Below are 17,847 nucleotides of genomic sequence, written 5' to 3' on the forward strand. Positions count from 1 at the left end.
CATGGTCAAGTCCTGACTGAAATATTCTGTGAGGCTTGATTGTCTCAACCAACAGTCTTGAGGCTTTTCTAGATGTAGAACTCAGAGGAAACTCCAACAGAGGTCCTCTGAAATATTGAAACATCTGGGCCATCCTCTCCTATCAGAGATTTGTCAGGGGCTCTTCCCTGATTAAACTTGATTTTTCTTAACCCAGAATGAATTCACAGCCTCTCATTTCCTGTGGAAACAAAAGCAAAACCTCGTCTCCAAACAACATATCTTTTGACTTAAATTTTGAAGTCAAGGCACGTTCGAAACATATATGTTGGATTAATCTAGCAGCATTTATAATCAAACTTCTTTCAGCAGCTATTTCTCTTCCCTCAAACAATTAGAAGACAACACGATAATACATGGTATCCGGATTCTCTGTGCATTTTCCATCTTTAAAAGGTTTTATTTTAAATTCTATTTCTTCTATTTTTATTTTTAATTTTTGACTTTTTGAGACTAGGTTTCTCTGTCTATCTTTGGCTGTCTTGGAACTCACTCTGTAGACCAGGCTGTCTTTGAACTCACAGAGGTCCCCCTGTCTCTGCCTCCCAAGTGCTGGCATTAAAGTTGTGTAACACTACATCCAACTACTCTCTCTCTCACTTTCTTTTTTTAAGGACTTTATTCTTTTTCTTTCCTTTCCTAAGCCTACAGATATTTTTTATATGCACACTAAATCATTTAGAGGGTTTTTTTTTATCTGAATATATCTTTACTGTATATCTCTCTTTTTCTGACCACATGAGTCTTTAATTTCCTAAGCAATATGGTTAGGTTTAAAGCTGTGACTTTGACGGCTGGATCCACTCCATTTCTTGACTTTCTGAGAGTCTAGCTTCATGGTGTAGGGACTGGTAGAAACCATGTTTATTGTCATAACTCTATGGAGTTTCAAGGTCCCTGTCACCACTAAGAAGCAAGCTGATGGCTTAAAACACCTTTTAAGCAATTTGTGACAGAGTCTCTTAAAAGGGTTACAGGGTTTTTGTAGCTAAAGCTGACTCAGGAAGCCTCTCTTAAATGACATGTGTTTGCCTCTAGAAAACAGAGCCCACCTGAGAGAATGCTACAACCAAGAAGCCATGCTTAACTCTGTTCTTTTTGTGTATAGAATTCCTTCTGAAACTCTCTCAGGTTTTAAGTGGACTTAGTTGTCCACTTTGGTGTCAATTTTGTTGACAGAGGTTTATGTCCTACCTGGTCCTGTAGCCGTTCAATCCCAAAGACACATACAGAGGTTTTAAATTATAAACTAATTGGACTAATAGCTCAGTCTTCTTGTTAACTCTTAACATTAACCCATTATTCTTGTCTGTGCTAGCCATGTGGCTTGGTACCTTTTATCAGTGAGACATTCTCATCTTGCTTCCTCTGCATCTGGGTGACGACTACAGACTGAGTCTTTCCTCTTCCCAGCATTCTCCTATTCTCACTGTCCTGTTCTGTTTATACTTTCTGCCTGGCTGTTGGCCAGTCAGTGTTTTATTAAACTGATACATGTGATAAGTCTTTACAGGGTACAATAATCATTGTCCCACAGCAGGAGAGTCCATTTTCAGAGGTGCCTTTAAAATTTCACGTGTTTATGTGGAGATCGTGAGAGTTTCAGTTTTTACCATGTTCAAATCAATTGTTAATTGGTTTTGTTTGTTTTTTTGGTGCTGTATTTTATACTTGCTGATATTGGTTCAAATTTTCCATTTACTTAGATTATAGGTAATTTTTCTTAAGCTGTGTCCTGTATCTTTTATGAAACATCTGCTTTTCTTGTGACAACTTTTGGTTAGATTATTTAGATTCCTTTGAGTTTTCACCTACACTGAAAACAACAGTTTTGTTATATAAATGTCTTGCACACATTTTCCCAGAATGTTTTTCTGAATGTTATATCTGGATTAATGTCTTTCAATAAATAGTTTTAAACTTTAACTTAACCTCTGTTTATTTCTGTCTTTGCTTGTCTGTCTGTCTCTGTTTCTCTCTCTCTCTCTCTCTCTCTCTCTCTCTCTCTCTCTCTCTCTGAACATCTTTTTCTGTGTTTCCTCTCTGTCTGTCCTAGTAATTCTAAGAAAGCCTTTTAGTGTTAGATTTCCCATTTAGAAGATCATCCTAATATAATTTCTGCCTGTGGTTGAGGACAGGCACAGAAGTTTTATCTTATCCTTCTTCCCATGTCATTCTTGTCTCCGACTGCATAAGAGCAGCCATTTATAGAAACTTCTTTCTTCATTAATCTTCTTTGTATCTTTGTGGTACACACATCAGCCTTATAACTGGTGTTCCAGGTCATGTATTCTACCCTGAATTCTTTTGCTTTGCCTATTTTTAAGTCATTGTTATCTTTTACATCAATTTTTAAATGTATATATAGTCAGAGAATGGAAGTCTCTAACTTATTTTCACATTTCTTTCTGATATGTCTATCTATGGATTAACTTTAAACATTGGATTTGTGAAATTCGCCTATTTTTTTCTTTAGAGTTGCTGTATTGAAATCATCTGCTTTTTAAATCTCTAAAATTATTTAAATTAACTATTACTCCAATATAACCTGTAGCTATGTTTTTCTAATGATCAGTTATCTTTTTAATAATTGATTACATGCTAGATAATACCCAAGATCATTTTCTAGTTAAGAGCTATTAGATACTAGGAGTCCCACACTGCTCAGAGCGTCCTCCTATTGCTTTCCTATGGAATGAACCAACCAATGTGTCCACTAGGAGGTTTAATTTTAGGCAATACAGTCTGAACCTTTTGAGATTTGTATTTATGATATATTAGGTCAGGTTCAGAACAGCACCTGTCTATAGCCTACAATAGACGGATTCCTGGCATATATTTCTCTGGTTCATTTACCAAACTTCTGGTATGTCTTCATGATCAGAATTTCTCTTCTTCAGTTTTGCTCAATGTCTGAAGTTCACATTCATCCCTCTCCTCCTTGTAGGCCTTGGAAGAATACCTGGTTTTAAATAGTAACTAATTGCTCCAGTGCAGATGTCCAGCTGTCCACCTGTCTACCTTCGCTCTGTCAACCCTGTGTTCTGACGTTTCTGGATACTTGTCATCATTAAGCTCTGATCCCCACCATTTTCTGTAAAAATAACCAGACCATACAGTATTTAAAAATTTTTTTCATCTCTAAGCTTAAAGAAATTCATGTCTGAAAACATGGTTGCTTCCTGTGCATTTTGCTTGTGTTAAATTCTGCAAGTCCCCAAGAACCATCTGGTCCCTCGTACAATTCGTGCTAAAGCAGACATATCCACTAATTTCAAAATGAACTTTTCTTATGTATTTTAACCTTCAGCTTCCCACATATAGGGAATTACTTTATTGATTGATATGAAGCTTTTTATTTTCTTTTCTGTTTTTACAAATATCACAAGAACCTTTGCAGTGCATCTTGAGTCTGAATTTCCTGACTCTGATTATATGTGGCTAATTTGAAAGAAGGGATAATTAATTCACCAGACAAATGATGAAACACTAAGTGATTTAGTCACTAAACTGAATGCTATTTGTAAACGCCGCACACTGAAGGCTGTCATCCATCTCTCCCCACAGTCCAGAGTGAGTCTCTGCTACACAGCACATGAATAATTATATTTAAGTGAAACAGAAGGAAATGTTGCTTCTTTAATGTATACATTAACATAAACAAAATCTGAAGAAGAAAGACAAGTAGAATTCAATTGGGGTAGTTAATTAACTGTTAAAATGTATGTCTTTAAATTAGCGATTTTTTTATGTGTATGTTGGTGTGAGTTTACACACACACACACACACACACACACACACACACACGGAAACTGGAATTCATGGAGCAGGAGGTGTTTTCAGTTGTGAGCACCCTGACACATACACAGGTGCCATGAACTGCACTCAGAAAAAGAGAGGAATTATTCAGCCCTCAGTAGAACGTCTTTATCAACCACTGTCACCACCTCAGGGACCATCAGAGAGAGGAGCCTAAAATAATGTAAGAGTTAAGGATGGAGTGTCAGGCTGTGAAGTTTTCTGGACATCACATGGCTGTTGTATTCCTGAATGCAAAGCAGCCATGATTACTGCACAAGACCCTCACAAGCTCAAGCTAGCCAAAATCTTGGCAAAGATGGGGAGATTCTCTCCATACCACACCCCAAGTGAGGAGCAATTAGAAGTGCACACCAGAGTATGACTCATTCCTGATGTAGGTGGGCCTTCTATGTGTTATTCTCATTGGTTAATAAAGAGACTGCCTTGGCCCTTTGATAGGACAGAAGATAAGGTAGGCGGAGTAAACAGTACACAATGCTGGGAAGAAGGGAAATGAGGCAGATGCCATGGAGCCAACCACCAGGTCAGACATGCTGAATCTTTTTCGGTAAACAACCACCTCGTGGTGCTACACAGATTATTAGAAATGGGTTAATCAAGATGTGAGAGTTAGTCAGTAACTAACTCTCTAGGGATAATGGGCCAGGCAGTGTTTAAATGAATATAACTTGTGTGTTATCATTTCTGGGGCTAAGCTAGCTGTGCAGGAGCCGGGCAGGATGAAAAGCAGGCCTGCCCACAGCTCCTCTCTACAGATGGCACCCACGTGGATATCTGAATCCACAGAAAGCCTGAGAAAGTTTGGGAAAGAATAGAGTAAAGCATGTTTTGTTGGTAGCAGCAATTTCTCAGGTCTGCTCTGCTTGCTAGAGGCAAGCAAACACTCTCATCTAAGAGAGGCTTCCTGACTCAGCTTTAGCTGCAAAACCTTGCAGCTCTTTTAAAAGGTCCTGCCACGAAACACTTAAATGGTGTTGATGAAAAGCTGAATGCATGCTTTTCGGTTTTCAGCCATAGTAGGAAAAAAGCTGCACCACTTTAAAATGCTGGCTTTCTGGACCATCCTGCCAGGGCAAACTCTGACTTTCAGGCAGGTGGTCCGACTGACTGTAGTCCGTGATCAGAATGCTGCAGCTTGCTTGCTGGCAAGGACGTTGAAACACCATAGAGTTGTGGCAGTGAACACAGCTCTGGCTGGTATCTCAGCCATGAGGCTGGAAAGCTAAGGAATGGGCTGGATCTAACTGTCAAAGCCATGGCTTTAGTCTTACCCATTAAAGACTCATGTGGTCAGAAAAAGAGAGAGAGATACAGTAGAGGTTCAAAGACGAAGAAAACCTCTAAATGGTTTACTATGTGTTAAAAATATATGCAGACTGAAGGTTAAAGTCATTAAAAATAAAAAAGAAAGAAAGGGAGAAATAGGGTGTGGTGGTACACACCTTTAATCCCAATGCCTGGGAGGCAGAGGTACGTTGACCTCTGAGACTTTAAGGGACAGAGGTAGTTGACCTCTGTGACTTCAAGGTCTGGTAGCACACACCTTTAAATCCAATGCCTGGGAGGCAGAGACAGATCTCTGTGAGTTCAAGGTGTGGCAGCATGTGCCTTTAATCCTAGCACTGGGGAGGCAGAGACAGGTGGATCTCTGTGAGTTCAAGAACAGCCTGGTCTACAGAGTTATTCCAGGACAAAGATATACAGAGAACCTGTCTTAAAAAGTAAAAGTAAAAATAAAAGACATAGAGGTTAATATAAAGCCACATAAAGATGGAAAATACACAGAGAATCTTGATACTGTGTGTTATTCTGCTCTCTTTGAATTGTTTCAATGCTGAGGAAGGAGCAACAGCTGCTAAAAGATATTTGTTTATAAATGCTGCTGAACTAATCCAAGATAGATATTTTGAAAATACCTTGACTTCAGAATTTGGATCTAAGGATATGATACTTTGGAAAGGAGATTCTTCTTTTGTTTTCACAGAGGATGAGACCCTGTGGATTGCTTCTATCCCAATATGGTATGAAAGACCACGCCCTCCTGAAAGGTTGCTGTGAACACCCTCAAAAAATTACTTCATTCAACTGTCAACTGAGATGAAGCTAGCAAACAGGTTTACTGTGAAAGACCTGATTAACAGCACCCCTATTCAGCAGGAAGAAGTTTGGAGAGAAATAACTACGTCCATATTCCCAGATATTGTTTATAAATGTTCTTTTACATTTAATGGGGGATATGGTATAGATATGAATAATTTTCTTTGTTATGGATTTTAAGGTCAATTTTGTTATTTGTATATATATTTCTGATCTTGATTGATGTATTGTGATTATGTAGTTCATTAAAAATGCAATGTATAATTAAAAATATAGGTTGTTAATGGATAATCATTGATAATAGTCAAGCTTGTAGTAATGTTAGTTTGATTTTCTAGATGTATATAGATATATTTCAGATAGGCATTCTTCATATATTTCAAAGACTACAGAACATGGCTTTTAATGTTTTAATAACTTAGGGCTTTTCATGGCAATGAGACATGTCTGCTCCTGGCAGCACCAATCTACTTCAAGAGGAAGATGGGCATCGAAGAGGCTCCTTATGGAGTTGGTTAGCCATTTGGGCAAGACACTGCTCTTGCCTGGACTGTTGTATAAACTGGACATAGAGAACCCGCAAAGAGAGGACTGCTGAACTTTCCTAAAGGTAAGATGATCTTTCGGGGTTCCTGTTTCATGAAAGAGTCTGCAAGACATTCTGCAGGACACAGTAGCTAGTGACTGAACTGCCTTTGAAATTTCCTGCTTCTTGGAAATGTCTCTCGATATAATGGGCCTGAAGGCCGAAGATGGATGCCCCAAGGATACAGAGGAACTCTGGGTGACTGTCCAGGCAGCGAGATGTCTCTGTCATTTCTAGAGTTTTGGAAGTTGCTTACTTCTTGTTTACTTAGGTAATATTATATCCTTCTGGAGTCTTTGATGGAGTTGAAGAATGGTTAGTTATAGTTGTAGTTTTCCATTATTATGATAAAGATAAAATAGATATAAATATTGTAACTGTAATTCTTACTGTTTTGTTATATGTAATTTTACTATGTTAAAGTGAAAGCCTTTCTTTTTTGTTTAAATAGAAAAAGGGGAAATGATGTAGGTGGGCCTTCTATGTGTTATTCTCATTGGTTAATAAAGAGACTGCCTTGGCCCTTTGATAGGACAGAAAATAAGGTAGGCGGAGTAAACAGTACACAATGCTGGGAAGAAGGGAAATGAGGCAGACACCATGGAGCCAGCCACCAGGTCAGACATGCTGAATCTTTTCCGGTAAGCCACCACCTTGTGGTGCCACACAGATTATTAGAAATGGGTTAATCAAGATGTGAGAGTTAGTCAGTAACTAACTCTCTAGGGATAATGAGCCAGGCAGTGTTTAAATGAATATAACTTGTGTGTTATTATTTCTGGGGCTAAGCTAGCTGTGCAGGAGCCGGGCAGGATGAAAAGCAGGCCTGCCCGCAGCTCCTCTCTACACATTCCTTTTTCAGAATGCAGCTACTGACATTTTTCTCCTGCTCCAGTGTATGGTTCCACACTCATGTACACATGGGCAATGCTAATCAGACTCAATCAATCATTATACACACACACACACACACACACACACACACACACACACACAGAGTTGGGAGGAGAACAGCTTAGAGGGATTGGAGAGAGCTGGAAGAGGGAAATATAGGTAGATCCAGTTTCATTGCACATGATTAACTTCTCAAAATAAACAAAGGTTATAAATAAAAAACTCATTAAAAGTAAAATTAAACACCAAGAACTTGGGATTAATTTATAAACACAAATTCCTGATATTTAAATGAATATATCTAGTTATCTGCTAGGTGTGGCCTTTTTTGTTTAAATATGTTTAAAATTTTGTAACACTGTCACCTTTTTCATATTTAAAATCTCTTGTTACAGCAACACATTGAGCAATGTTCTTAAGTGGCACACTTTTTAAATGTAACGTTTTGTGTGTTGGAAAAAGCAGTAATAAGGCTTCATGCGGTGAAGGTGGAAACGACAAGGAAAGAGATAGCCAGTATTTGTCTTTTAGGACCATGAGACTCTTCCATCCTCTCTAAAACAGTAGCATTGGGGGGCAAATACTACATGAGGACTCTGTGTGGTTGATATTCTTTGTGACTTGCCGGCTTTGTGACTTGGGGTACCGGGTGGGAACAGATACCCCAACAAGCCGGCCCTCATGTTACAGGACTCCTCAGGTTTTATGGGGTACACACTGTAGAGGAAAAACAGTGGCTAGAATTGGAAACATAGCAATAAATAAAACACAGCAACACAGCAAACCCAGGGTTGATAATTCCTTGTTCCCCTAGTCCTTGCAAATGAGTGAGGAGAGAAGACATAAACACATGAATAAACCTGATGATGACAGACTAGTAAGTGTGGTTACAGAGAGAAAGATTTTATTGGGTGAGGTGGTCAAAGAAGGTCCCCTGTGACAGACGGCATTTCAGTGACAACTTTTATATGATTTAATCATGCAGAAAATTTAGAAAAAAATAATTCAGAAAATGAAATGTCCAATTGGAGTCTCAGGGGGGAAGAGGGACCATCATAGGGGGAGTCTGTGAAGGAGGTCTCTTCACCAGCTAGAACTGAATGAAATTCACGATGGTATGGGCTGAAACTAGAGGGTAGGACTCAAGACGGACCATGTCTGTACTGAACGTTCACAGTTGGGCTCAACCACGCTGATGCCTTCATCAGAAACGACTCTATTGTCTTCCCAGTGATCAACTTAAATCCTGGTCTTCTCCATTGACTTATCCTGAGTTCTTTGGCTTATCTGGTGATACAGTTCCAAATTCTAACCAAAGTCATGTATTTTGAGCCGAGAATCTCTATCTCTTCCCGATCTAGTCCCTACTCCCAAAGTCCACTGCTTCCACTTTGCAGAAATCCCAAGGTCTTGCCTAGAAAATCAAATTGACTCCCTTGCTTGTGGGCTATAGTTTTTACTGATTCTTTAACACATTCTTAAACTGTGTTTACAGGGATCACACAAAAAATATAATTCTTCTTTCTAAGTTGATCTTTTTCTTGAAATAAAGTGCCCTTCACTATACATATTATCATAATGTGGTCCCAGCAATTTATGTACATATATAGATGGATATATGGACATGTGTACACCTTCTTGAGTTAATGCCTATGGCTTATTATTAATGAGTACAGCTGATGAGCTGTGACACAGACATTACCAGGTAGCAAGCATAAAGGCCACTAATTATCTTGTAGTTCCTCCAAGTGATTTTGGCTGTATTTAGAGAATTGCTGGTTGACACAGTATAAGAATTTCTTATTCACTGATTTAGTGTTTATTAGAGATGACTTATTTCTGTTCTTTTAAATATCTGCCTTGATAATTAAATCCAATTTTCCCTGCTTACTAAAACAGCTTCCCAGAACTTATTGGATGATGACCGAGCCCTGTTTTTCTCTGAGATGTGATGCTGTTCACTAACAAGTCTCTGCCTTTAGTACTTTAGTACTTCATACCATTCCTTAATCTAAAGATACAGTTGCTAAAACACATAGAAAGACTTTGGAGATAAGGCAAAATCATTTCTTAGTTTGTACACATTAACTGATTATCTAGCACCATGACTTTGGGAAATGAGAGGATTGTATAGACTGCAGGTGCTCCCTCAGAAAACACAAGTGCTCCTAGTGTGGTCAACGAGAGCATAACAGAGAGCCATTCTCAGGCCTGGCTCACTCACAGCAAAGGAGTCTGCTTCTGGGATAGTCTGGCGATATGTTTTAAACACTCTCTTGGTGGTTCTTCAACGTCAGTTCTGTTCTCCTCAGAATCAGGTTTCATGTACTCCCACCCTGCAGCTGGAAAATCTATCTGTAATGAAGAAGAAATTTTCTATGTACTAAACAGGCATGCAAATACATTGATAATTTTGTAACATTTACTTGAGGTTTGTAGAAATGAAAGAAGTAGTAATTTCTATTTTGTATTGATTGTTTTAACATAATTTTTGAACAATTCAATAGTGCTTGGGTTGTTGTTTAATAATTTAGCACATATGGTCTAGATTAGTTATCTGTGGTGTTAGAATGAGAATAATAATCTATAATCTTTTCATGAAGCAGAATGTTTCTCTTTTGTGGAGTTTTAGAGCATTTTTTTCTACACTTCACCTTTCCAGGTATCTGTTATAATGTAAAGAAATATGAAGACAATCATATTTTCTTTTTCATGAACTTCTTATGAAAACAGTGATGCCAATATTCCCATGTCCCACCTTTAAGCCCTGTTTGCCATGCGCATTGTGTAACCAAACAATATTTTTGATTTGAGTCTGGATGTCCCATCTATTGACAGGACAAGAATCCTGTTTCCCTTATATCCCAAGTCCATATGTTTTTATTTAAATCTTGCTTCAGCGATAATCTGATCATAGCAAACAAAGTAATAGTTAAAACCACCACCAACAACAACAAAAATGACAACAGGATGTTTCTGCACTATGGCAGTGAGCTGGACAGTTTGGGCTCCATATTTTTTCTTAAGGTTAATATTTTTTTCCATTCTAAAGTTAAAATAGTTCATATAACATATTATGATCAGCTGAACTAGGTTAGATGGGTATCATGGAGAAAATATAGAAACATTCTAGTATGTGTGAGGTACAGCTTGAAATACAGTTTATTTTATTAAGTTTTTTTATTAATTTACATTAAAAACTGGTTAGTTCATTCTATTAATCCATAATATCTATTGTAATTATTATTTTATAATAATTTTTGTTATCATTTATTAATTATGGCTTTAACATGAAAAAATAAGACAATCTAAGGCAAAATGATATTAATATTACCAAGATGAATCTTGAAACAATGATTTTTGTGATTTAGATGAAAGCATACGCAGTCTCTGTAGTTCACACTACTTTCTATTTGGCCAGAGTTTACTGGGTACCAGAGGTGAGTCTCCTAAATACCAAGTGGTCAAACCCATACTACATGCACAAATGAGCCACATTTAATGAGTACGTGTGTGTGTGTATGTGTGTGTGTGTGTGTGTGTGTGTGTGTGTGCACCTCTGTTTTTGTAACAATGATGAGGAAGAAGAGGCCCTTAGTTTGGGGACTATAATATGAGTTGGTAGGGGATAATAAGGGCTGAAAATTATGTCTACATAGTATTCATGCATGAAATTATCTAAAAAACAAAAATTAAATAGCAACAAGATAAGAAATAGTAGCTAATGAACTAGCACAACTTTATGTCAGCCTGAAGGAACTAGCAGGGAGACTGAAGACCTTAAGATGGTGGAAGAGTACATGAATGTTAGCCCTGAGCTGGTTTCCCAGCTTCTCACACTAAGCTAAGGAAGTCAGCTTCAGACAGACAAACATGCTTTCTCTCGAAATGTGGTGTGTTGCTTGGCGGGGTGGGGAGACAGAGACAGGCAGATCTTGGGGCAAATATTGGCTAGTCATCCTAGCCCAATTGGTGAGGTTCAGGGCAATGAGAAACCATATCTCAAAAAGTCCAGTGAGCAGCTACTGCCAAACAATGCCCAAGGTTGGCCTCTGGCCCTTACACGCATGTGCACACATAAGCTCCTGCACATATGCACATGCCCTGATGGAGTTTCATATGGATTCCAGGCAAGTACAAGCAATAAGACAAGGAGACCCAAGAAAAGTCAAGTAGTAATCTGCTTGTTTGTTTCCACTCTGGATTCTATCCACTTCCGTCTGTCCACTGCTCCTGCTCCCTGCCCCCGTCTTGGGATGTGTCTACAGTTATTTACCTGAAGAATAACTTTGTGTGACTCATCAAGCCCCTGGGTGGCTGCTCTGCATCCTTTACTATTCATATTGTAAGGACAACCAGAAAAGAGGACCTGACTAACTACAGTGGGCAGTCCTTGAGTGCACAGAAGTGAAAAGAGGAGGAAAAAGACTTGTCTAATGCTTTGACATTCTCTGTCAGAGAGCAGAGACTATGGGCTGCATTCCCCCAACTGACAGTCTGATGTCTTTCTCTCTGACTCATACCTATTCTTTGACATAACTCTGGTTCTAGGTCCTGCTTTTAATTTTCTCACCATCTCCTAATCTTGTGTATGTGTATTTATGCATTTGAGGGTAGATGTGTGTATGCGTGTGTGTGTATGTGTGTGGAGGCTAGCAGACAAACTCCTGTGTCATGTTGTAGGCATTACCCAATGGTTATTTTGAGACTAGGTATGCCACTAGTCTTGAATCTACTAACTCAATTAGACAATTGGTCAGAGAAGTCCCAAGGATCTATGTTCTTACTTCCCTAGCACTCGAGAGTGTAAGCTTCTACCGCTGAATCAGCCATTTTCCCTGGGAGTTCTGGGTAGAAATGTCAGTTCTCATGCAAACACTTTACAGCAGAGTCAGCCCCTAAAATTCAACCTTGAATAAGTTTCCTGTTCTAGAATACAGCAGAAAGCCTGGCATGGTGCTTTGGATTTTTAACTTAGGACTTTTAATAATATCAATACAGGTTCTTCAGTAACAAGCTATTCACTTTATCAAAATGGGGGACCCTTTAAAACTAAAGTCTGGGATAGTAATGCCTCCAGAAGTTCCTTTATTGTATAAGATTGTTTTGGCTATCCTGGGTTTTTTGTTTTTCCATATAAACTTGATTATTGTTCTCTCAAGGTCTGTGAAGAAGTTTGATGGGATTTTGATGGGGATTGCATTGAATCTGTAGATTGCTTTTGGTAGAATTGCCATTTTTACTATGTTGATTCTCCCAATCCAAGAGCAGGGGAGGTCTTTCCATTTTCTGGTATCCTCCTCAATTTCTCTTTTCAAGGGCTTAAAGTTCTTGTCAAATAGGTCTTTCACATCCTTGGTTAGAGTAACCCCAAGATATTTTATGCTGTTTGTGGCTATCGTGAAAGGTGATGTTTCTCTGATTTCCCTCTCTGTTTCTTTATCCTTTGTGTATAGGAGTGCCACTGATTTTTTGGAGTTGATCTTGTATCCTGCCACGTTACTAAAGGTGTTTATCAGCTGTAGGAGTTCTTTGGTAGAGTTTTTAGGGTCGCTTATGTACACCATCATATCGTCAGCAAATATCCCTGACTTCAAACTCTATTACAGAGCTACAGTATTGAAAACAGCTTGGTATTGGCATAAGAACAGAGAAGTCGACCTATGGAATCGAATAGAAGACCCAGATACTAACCCTCAAACCTATGAACACCTAATTTTTGACAAGGGAGCTAAAGGTATACAATGGAAGAAGGAAAGCGTCTTTAACAAATGGTGCTGGCATAACTGGATGTCAACCTGTAGAAGAATGAAAATAGATCCATATCTATCACCATGCACAAAACTCAAGTCCAAATGGATTAAAGACATCAACATCAATCTGTCCACTTTGAACCTCATAGAAGAGAAAGTGGGAGGTAGTCTACAAGATATAGGCACAGGAGGCCAATTCCTAAGTAGGACCCCAGTAGCACAGACAATAAGAGAAACAATGAATAAATGGGACCTGCTGAAACTGAGAAGCTTCTGTAAAGCAAAGGACACTGTCAGTAAGACAAAAAGGCTGCCTTCTGACTGGGAGAAGATCTTCACCAACCCCTCATCAGACAAAGGTCTGATCTCCAGAATATACAAAGAACTCAAGAAACTAGACACTAAAACTCTAATTAACCCAATTGAAAAATGGGGTACTGATCTGAACAGAGAATTCACTACAGATGAACTTCGAATGGCCAGAAGGCACTTAAGGTCATGCTCAACCTCCTTAGCGATCAGGGAAATGCAAATCAAAACAACTTTGAGATACCATCTCACACCTGTCAGAATTGCTAAAGTTAAAAACACCAATGATAGCCTATGCTGGAGAGGATGTGGAATGAGGGGAACACTCATCCATTGTTGGTGGGAATGCAAACTTGTGCAGCCACTGTGGAAATCAGTGTGGCGGTTTCTCAGGAAACTGGGAGTCAACCTCCCTCAGGACCCAGCAATTCCTCTCTTGGGAATATACCCTAGAGATTCTCTAACATACTACAAAAGCGTTTGTTCAACTATGTTCATAGCAGCACTATTTGTAATAGCCAGAACCTGGAAATAGCCTAGGTGCCCCTCAATAGAAGAATGGTTAAAAAAGGTGTGGAACATATACACATTAGAGTTTTACTCAGCGGTAAAAAATAATGACATCTTGAATTTTGCATGCAAATGGATGGACATAGAAAATGCTTTACTGAGTGAGGTAAGCCAGACCCAAAAAGAGGAACACGGTATGTACTCACTCATAAGTGGATTCTAACCATAATTAAAGGTCTTTGAGCCTATTATTCGAGATCCTAGAGAAGCTAAATAAGAAGACGAACCTGATGAAGATTATTTAGCTATCCGCCAGGAGGTAGGAAATAGTCAAGAGTCCCAGGTAACCTTGGGTGCATGGGGGGGGTGGGAGGGTTGTTGGAAGGGGAGAGGGTTAGAGAGAAGGGAGTAGGGGAGGAATGGAGAAAGCTCGGTTGACCGGGATGGGGGGAAGGGAGGAAGGATGAATATGGGATCAGGGAAGAATATATTTCAACTAAGGGAGTCATTTTACAGTTTACAGGAAACTTGATTATATATGGGATCCCAGGTCCAAGGAGAGATCCCCAGATTGTTCTCTGGACAGAGGAGAGGGTGCCTGAACCGGCCTTGGCCCATAACCATACTGATGAATATTTTGCTTATCACCATAGATCCTTCATCTGGCGTTGGATGGCGATACAGACGGAGTCCCACGTTGGAGCACCGGACTGAGCCCCCCAAGATCCAAATGAGGAGCAGAAGGAGGAAGAAAATGACGAAGGACTGCGAGGGATGCTATCACCCACTGATACAAGGGGTCGGATCTAATGAGAGTTTACCAAGGCCAGTTGGACTGCGACTGAACGAGCACGTGATCCAACCAGATTCTCTGAATGTGGCCGGATTCTCTGAATGTGGCTGGCCTGGAGTCTTTCTGAAAAGCCATTGACAATGACACTGGGACTAGTTTCCTCTGCATATACTGGATTTTTGGGATCCAGTCTGTTTGGATGCTCACCTTCCTGTACCTGGAGGGAGGGGGGAGGAACTTGGGCTTCCCACAGGGCAGGAAACCCTGACTGCCCTTAGGGACAAAGAGGGAGGAGGAGAGGGAGGGGGGAGTGGGAGGGCGTTGGGAAGAGGGGCGTAAATGGAAACTTTTTATATTTTAATAAAATTACTTAAAAAAATTAAAAAAATAAAATGAAAAAAAAACAAAAAAAAACCAAAAAAAAACCTAAAGTCTGCTGATTCCTTGTGGCCTAGTCTGGGAATTTTTATGTGATTTATGGCGGATTTCCTTACTGGGCTGAAATGTCTCTTTGTGTCTTGTTGCAAGGCACATGCCAGTCGGTCATCATCAAGACCTGACATGCTCATATCTACGCTGACTCACCTATTTCTTGCCAACAAGTTAGTGCTAAAATGTTGTTCAGGGGGTTTCTGGAAAGACCTTTTCTGTCCTAAAGTGAAGCCACATTTTTATAGGATTAATTCTTTTCCATATTCAACATCTTTTTGTGTTTATTTCTAAACTCTATCCCTTACACCCTCGAACCTCATGCTTGTGAACTACAATTCTGCGTCCTCTCCAGCATGATGACAAGTGCAAGGCAATTTTGTTCCCAGGACTGGGGAGTGAATACTTCTACTGGATAGAAATACTGCTGAGCACCCGACTGTGCACAGGATGGGACCAAAAAGTGCCCAGTCAAAATGCTGCCAAGATTGAGAAACTGTGAACCTGAGGATGCCACCCAGTTTCTGTAGAGATGGATGGAAAGTCCACACTCCTGAACCTCTAGATAGCATTGCATCTATGTTGCTGATCTCTAGCCAATATGGATAGATGGACCACAGACATGAGCATAGTACTGTGTCTGTATTGCTTGTCTCCAGCTAGTGAGGTTAGATGGACCACAGACATGAGCATAGTACTGTGTCTGTATTGCTTATCTCCAGCTAGTGAGGATAGATGGACCACAGACATGAGCAAACAAGGTGCTGCTGGCAGTATGAACCAAAGCTGGAATCATTGAGCACTTTCCCTTCTCCATCACAAATCAAAGAGAATAGAGATGTTTTAAGGCAAAAAAAGGTATAAACATGGATTTTGTTTGCTATTCATCTCTTACAATCTGACCATTTGACAAATGTGCAGCAGGAGAGATTTTGATGGCTTGTCACAAAGCAAAAGCAGCTGTAAGGCACTGGGTTAATAATATATAACAATGACTTATTTTAGACAATAGAAAGAAGAATTGAATGCATTTAAGGAGAGTGTTGATAGCAAGACTTCTCTGCTATCCTTCAGGATGGTGAAGAGATCCATTCAATTGCTCTTATATAATCTGACAGAAAAATTGCTTGGAAAGTGCTGGGCATGAAACAAAAGATACAGAAGACACCCAGATCTAAGCTGGAGGAAGGGATCATGTATGTGTGACCCCAGAAGAAAGTGTTTCTGTAACTGGTCACCACACTGCTTAACAACATGAATTTTCTATGTGTACTTTAATTTCATAGTTCGACACTTACCTGTAGGGTCAGTGGGGAAGGCTGGCTCCCATCCCATACTCCTGGAGCTATCATTTCTATGGGAGGCTCACTCTGAAATGTCATACTGAATAGCCTAGACCCCATCATAGACTTTCTGCAAAAGATAACACGTACATCCAGATAGGAGTCACATTAAGAGGAAAACTATTCGTGTCTTCACAGTGCTTATTTTGGGATAGAAAGCAGCAGCAATTTCTGTGGCTTCATTCAGTAAGTAGGTAGTAGAGAAATAAAATATCCCACAAGTCTAGACATAGATTGTGAGCTCATTACTAACATGTCAAATGCAAAGCTGTTTCCATAGACACCACATATTTTTTGTCATGTGTGACCATTATTACAGTGGTTCCTAACAGGAGCATGTAGCGTGTATCAGTGACTGCCATCAGTGGAGATAACTAAGTGGATTAGGAATCTCAGATTTGCACTCTGGACTTATGGGTGCCTGAACTCAGGAAGGATAGTAGCTCTTTAGAGGTTCTTTTTCCTCCCACCCCCTGGAGTAAATAAATTCCTTGGGCATTTAAAGATTCTAAATTTATAAGAGTGCAAGGTTTAAATCAGCACAGCATATGAGCTGCAGAATCAAAATCGTTGTAGGACTTCACAAGGGAAATGTTCCTTCACATATAAATAGAAAGATTATTCATGTTCATAATCCTTAAAAGTCGGTTGTAAATTACCATAGTAAATGAGAGAGCATATAGGAAATGTTCTAAGCAGGGAGGAAACCACCAATGTTTTCAATGGCTGCAAAAACATCTAAGTCCACATACTTTTATAAAAAAAATATTTAGTGGTACCTGTGCACAAATCTGAATTTGGTAACATAGTCCAATGGTTAACTAAGAGTGGTGTTTAATTTCAATATACCAAACTGGAAAATCAGTTAATTAACCAAAGTAAATGTAACCTGAAGATAAATCACCTTTTCAGTACCCATCCAATTCAGGAGTTGACAGAGAAACTCAGGTGGTTGGGTGATGGCTGAGATAACCCAACTCGGGGCAACCCAGCTCCCTTGGCTACACAGGGAGATCCCTAACGAGCTGCCCTAGCCACCAGCTTCTGATAAAGAAAGGAGCTCCCAGCTCTGATGGGGACTGTGGTCTGGAGGTCAGAGCCAGCAGGTCACAAGATCTCTGTAGATTTTCCTTTCCTCTCTAACATCATTGTCCTTTTATCTTGTTAGGAAGAGAGGCAAAGTGAAAGAAAGCTAAGTGACTACACATTTTTATTCAAAAGAGATATAATATTTCAGCTAATCAGTCCTTGATGTAAGCTGAGAGATTTTTG

At 39.5% G+C, this 17,847-nt stretch overlaps 1 protein-coding gene across 8 annotated transcripts in view; it reads right to left on the minus strand.

Annotated features, from left to right (window-relative positions):
• Pik3c2g (phosphatidylinositol-4-phosphate 3-kinase catalytic subunit type 2 gamma) overlaps positions 1-17,847 on the minus strand; it is a 364,812-nt gene that overhangs the window by 231,125 nt on the left and 115,840 nt on the right. For all 8 annotated transcript variants that reach the window (XM_087904035.1, XM_087904037.1, XM_087904036.1 and 5 more), the window contains 2 exons: positions 16,531-16,645; positions 9,663-9,793 (listed from right to left, as the gene is read on the minus strand). In XM_087904035.1, coding sequence (XP_087760161.1) covers positions 9,663-9,793; positions 16,531-16,645 — 246 coding nt within the window. The remainder of the gene's footprint in view (positions 1-9,662; positions 9,794-16,530; positions 16,646-17,847) is intronic.

The sequence above is a fragment of the Myodes glareolus genome, chromosome 3 (genome assembly GCF_982192425.1).
Source record: "Myodes glareolus chromosome 3, mMyoGla1.1, whole genome shotgun sequence".
Lineage (NCBI taxonomy): Eukaryota > Metazoa > Chordata > Mammalia > Rodentia > Cricetidae > Myodes > Myodes glareolus.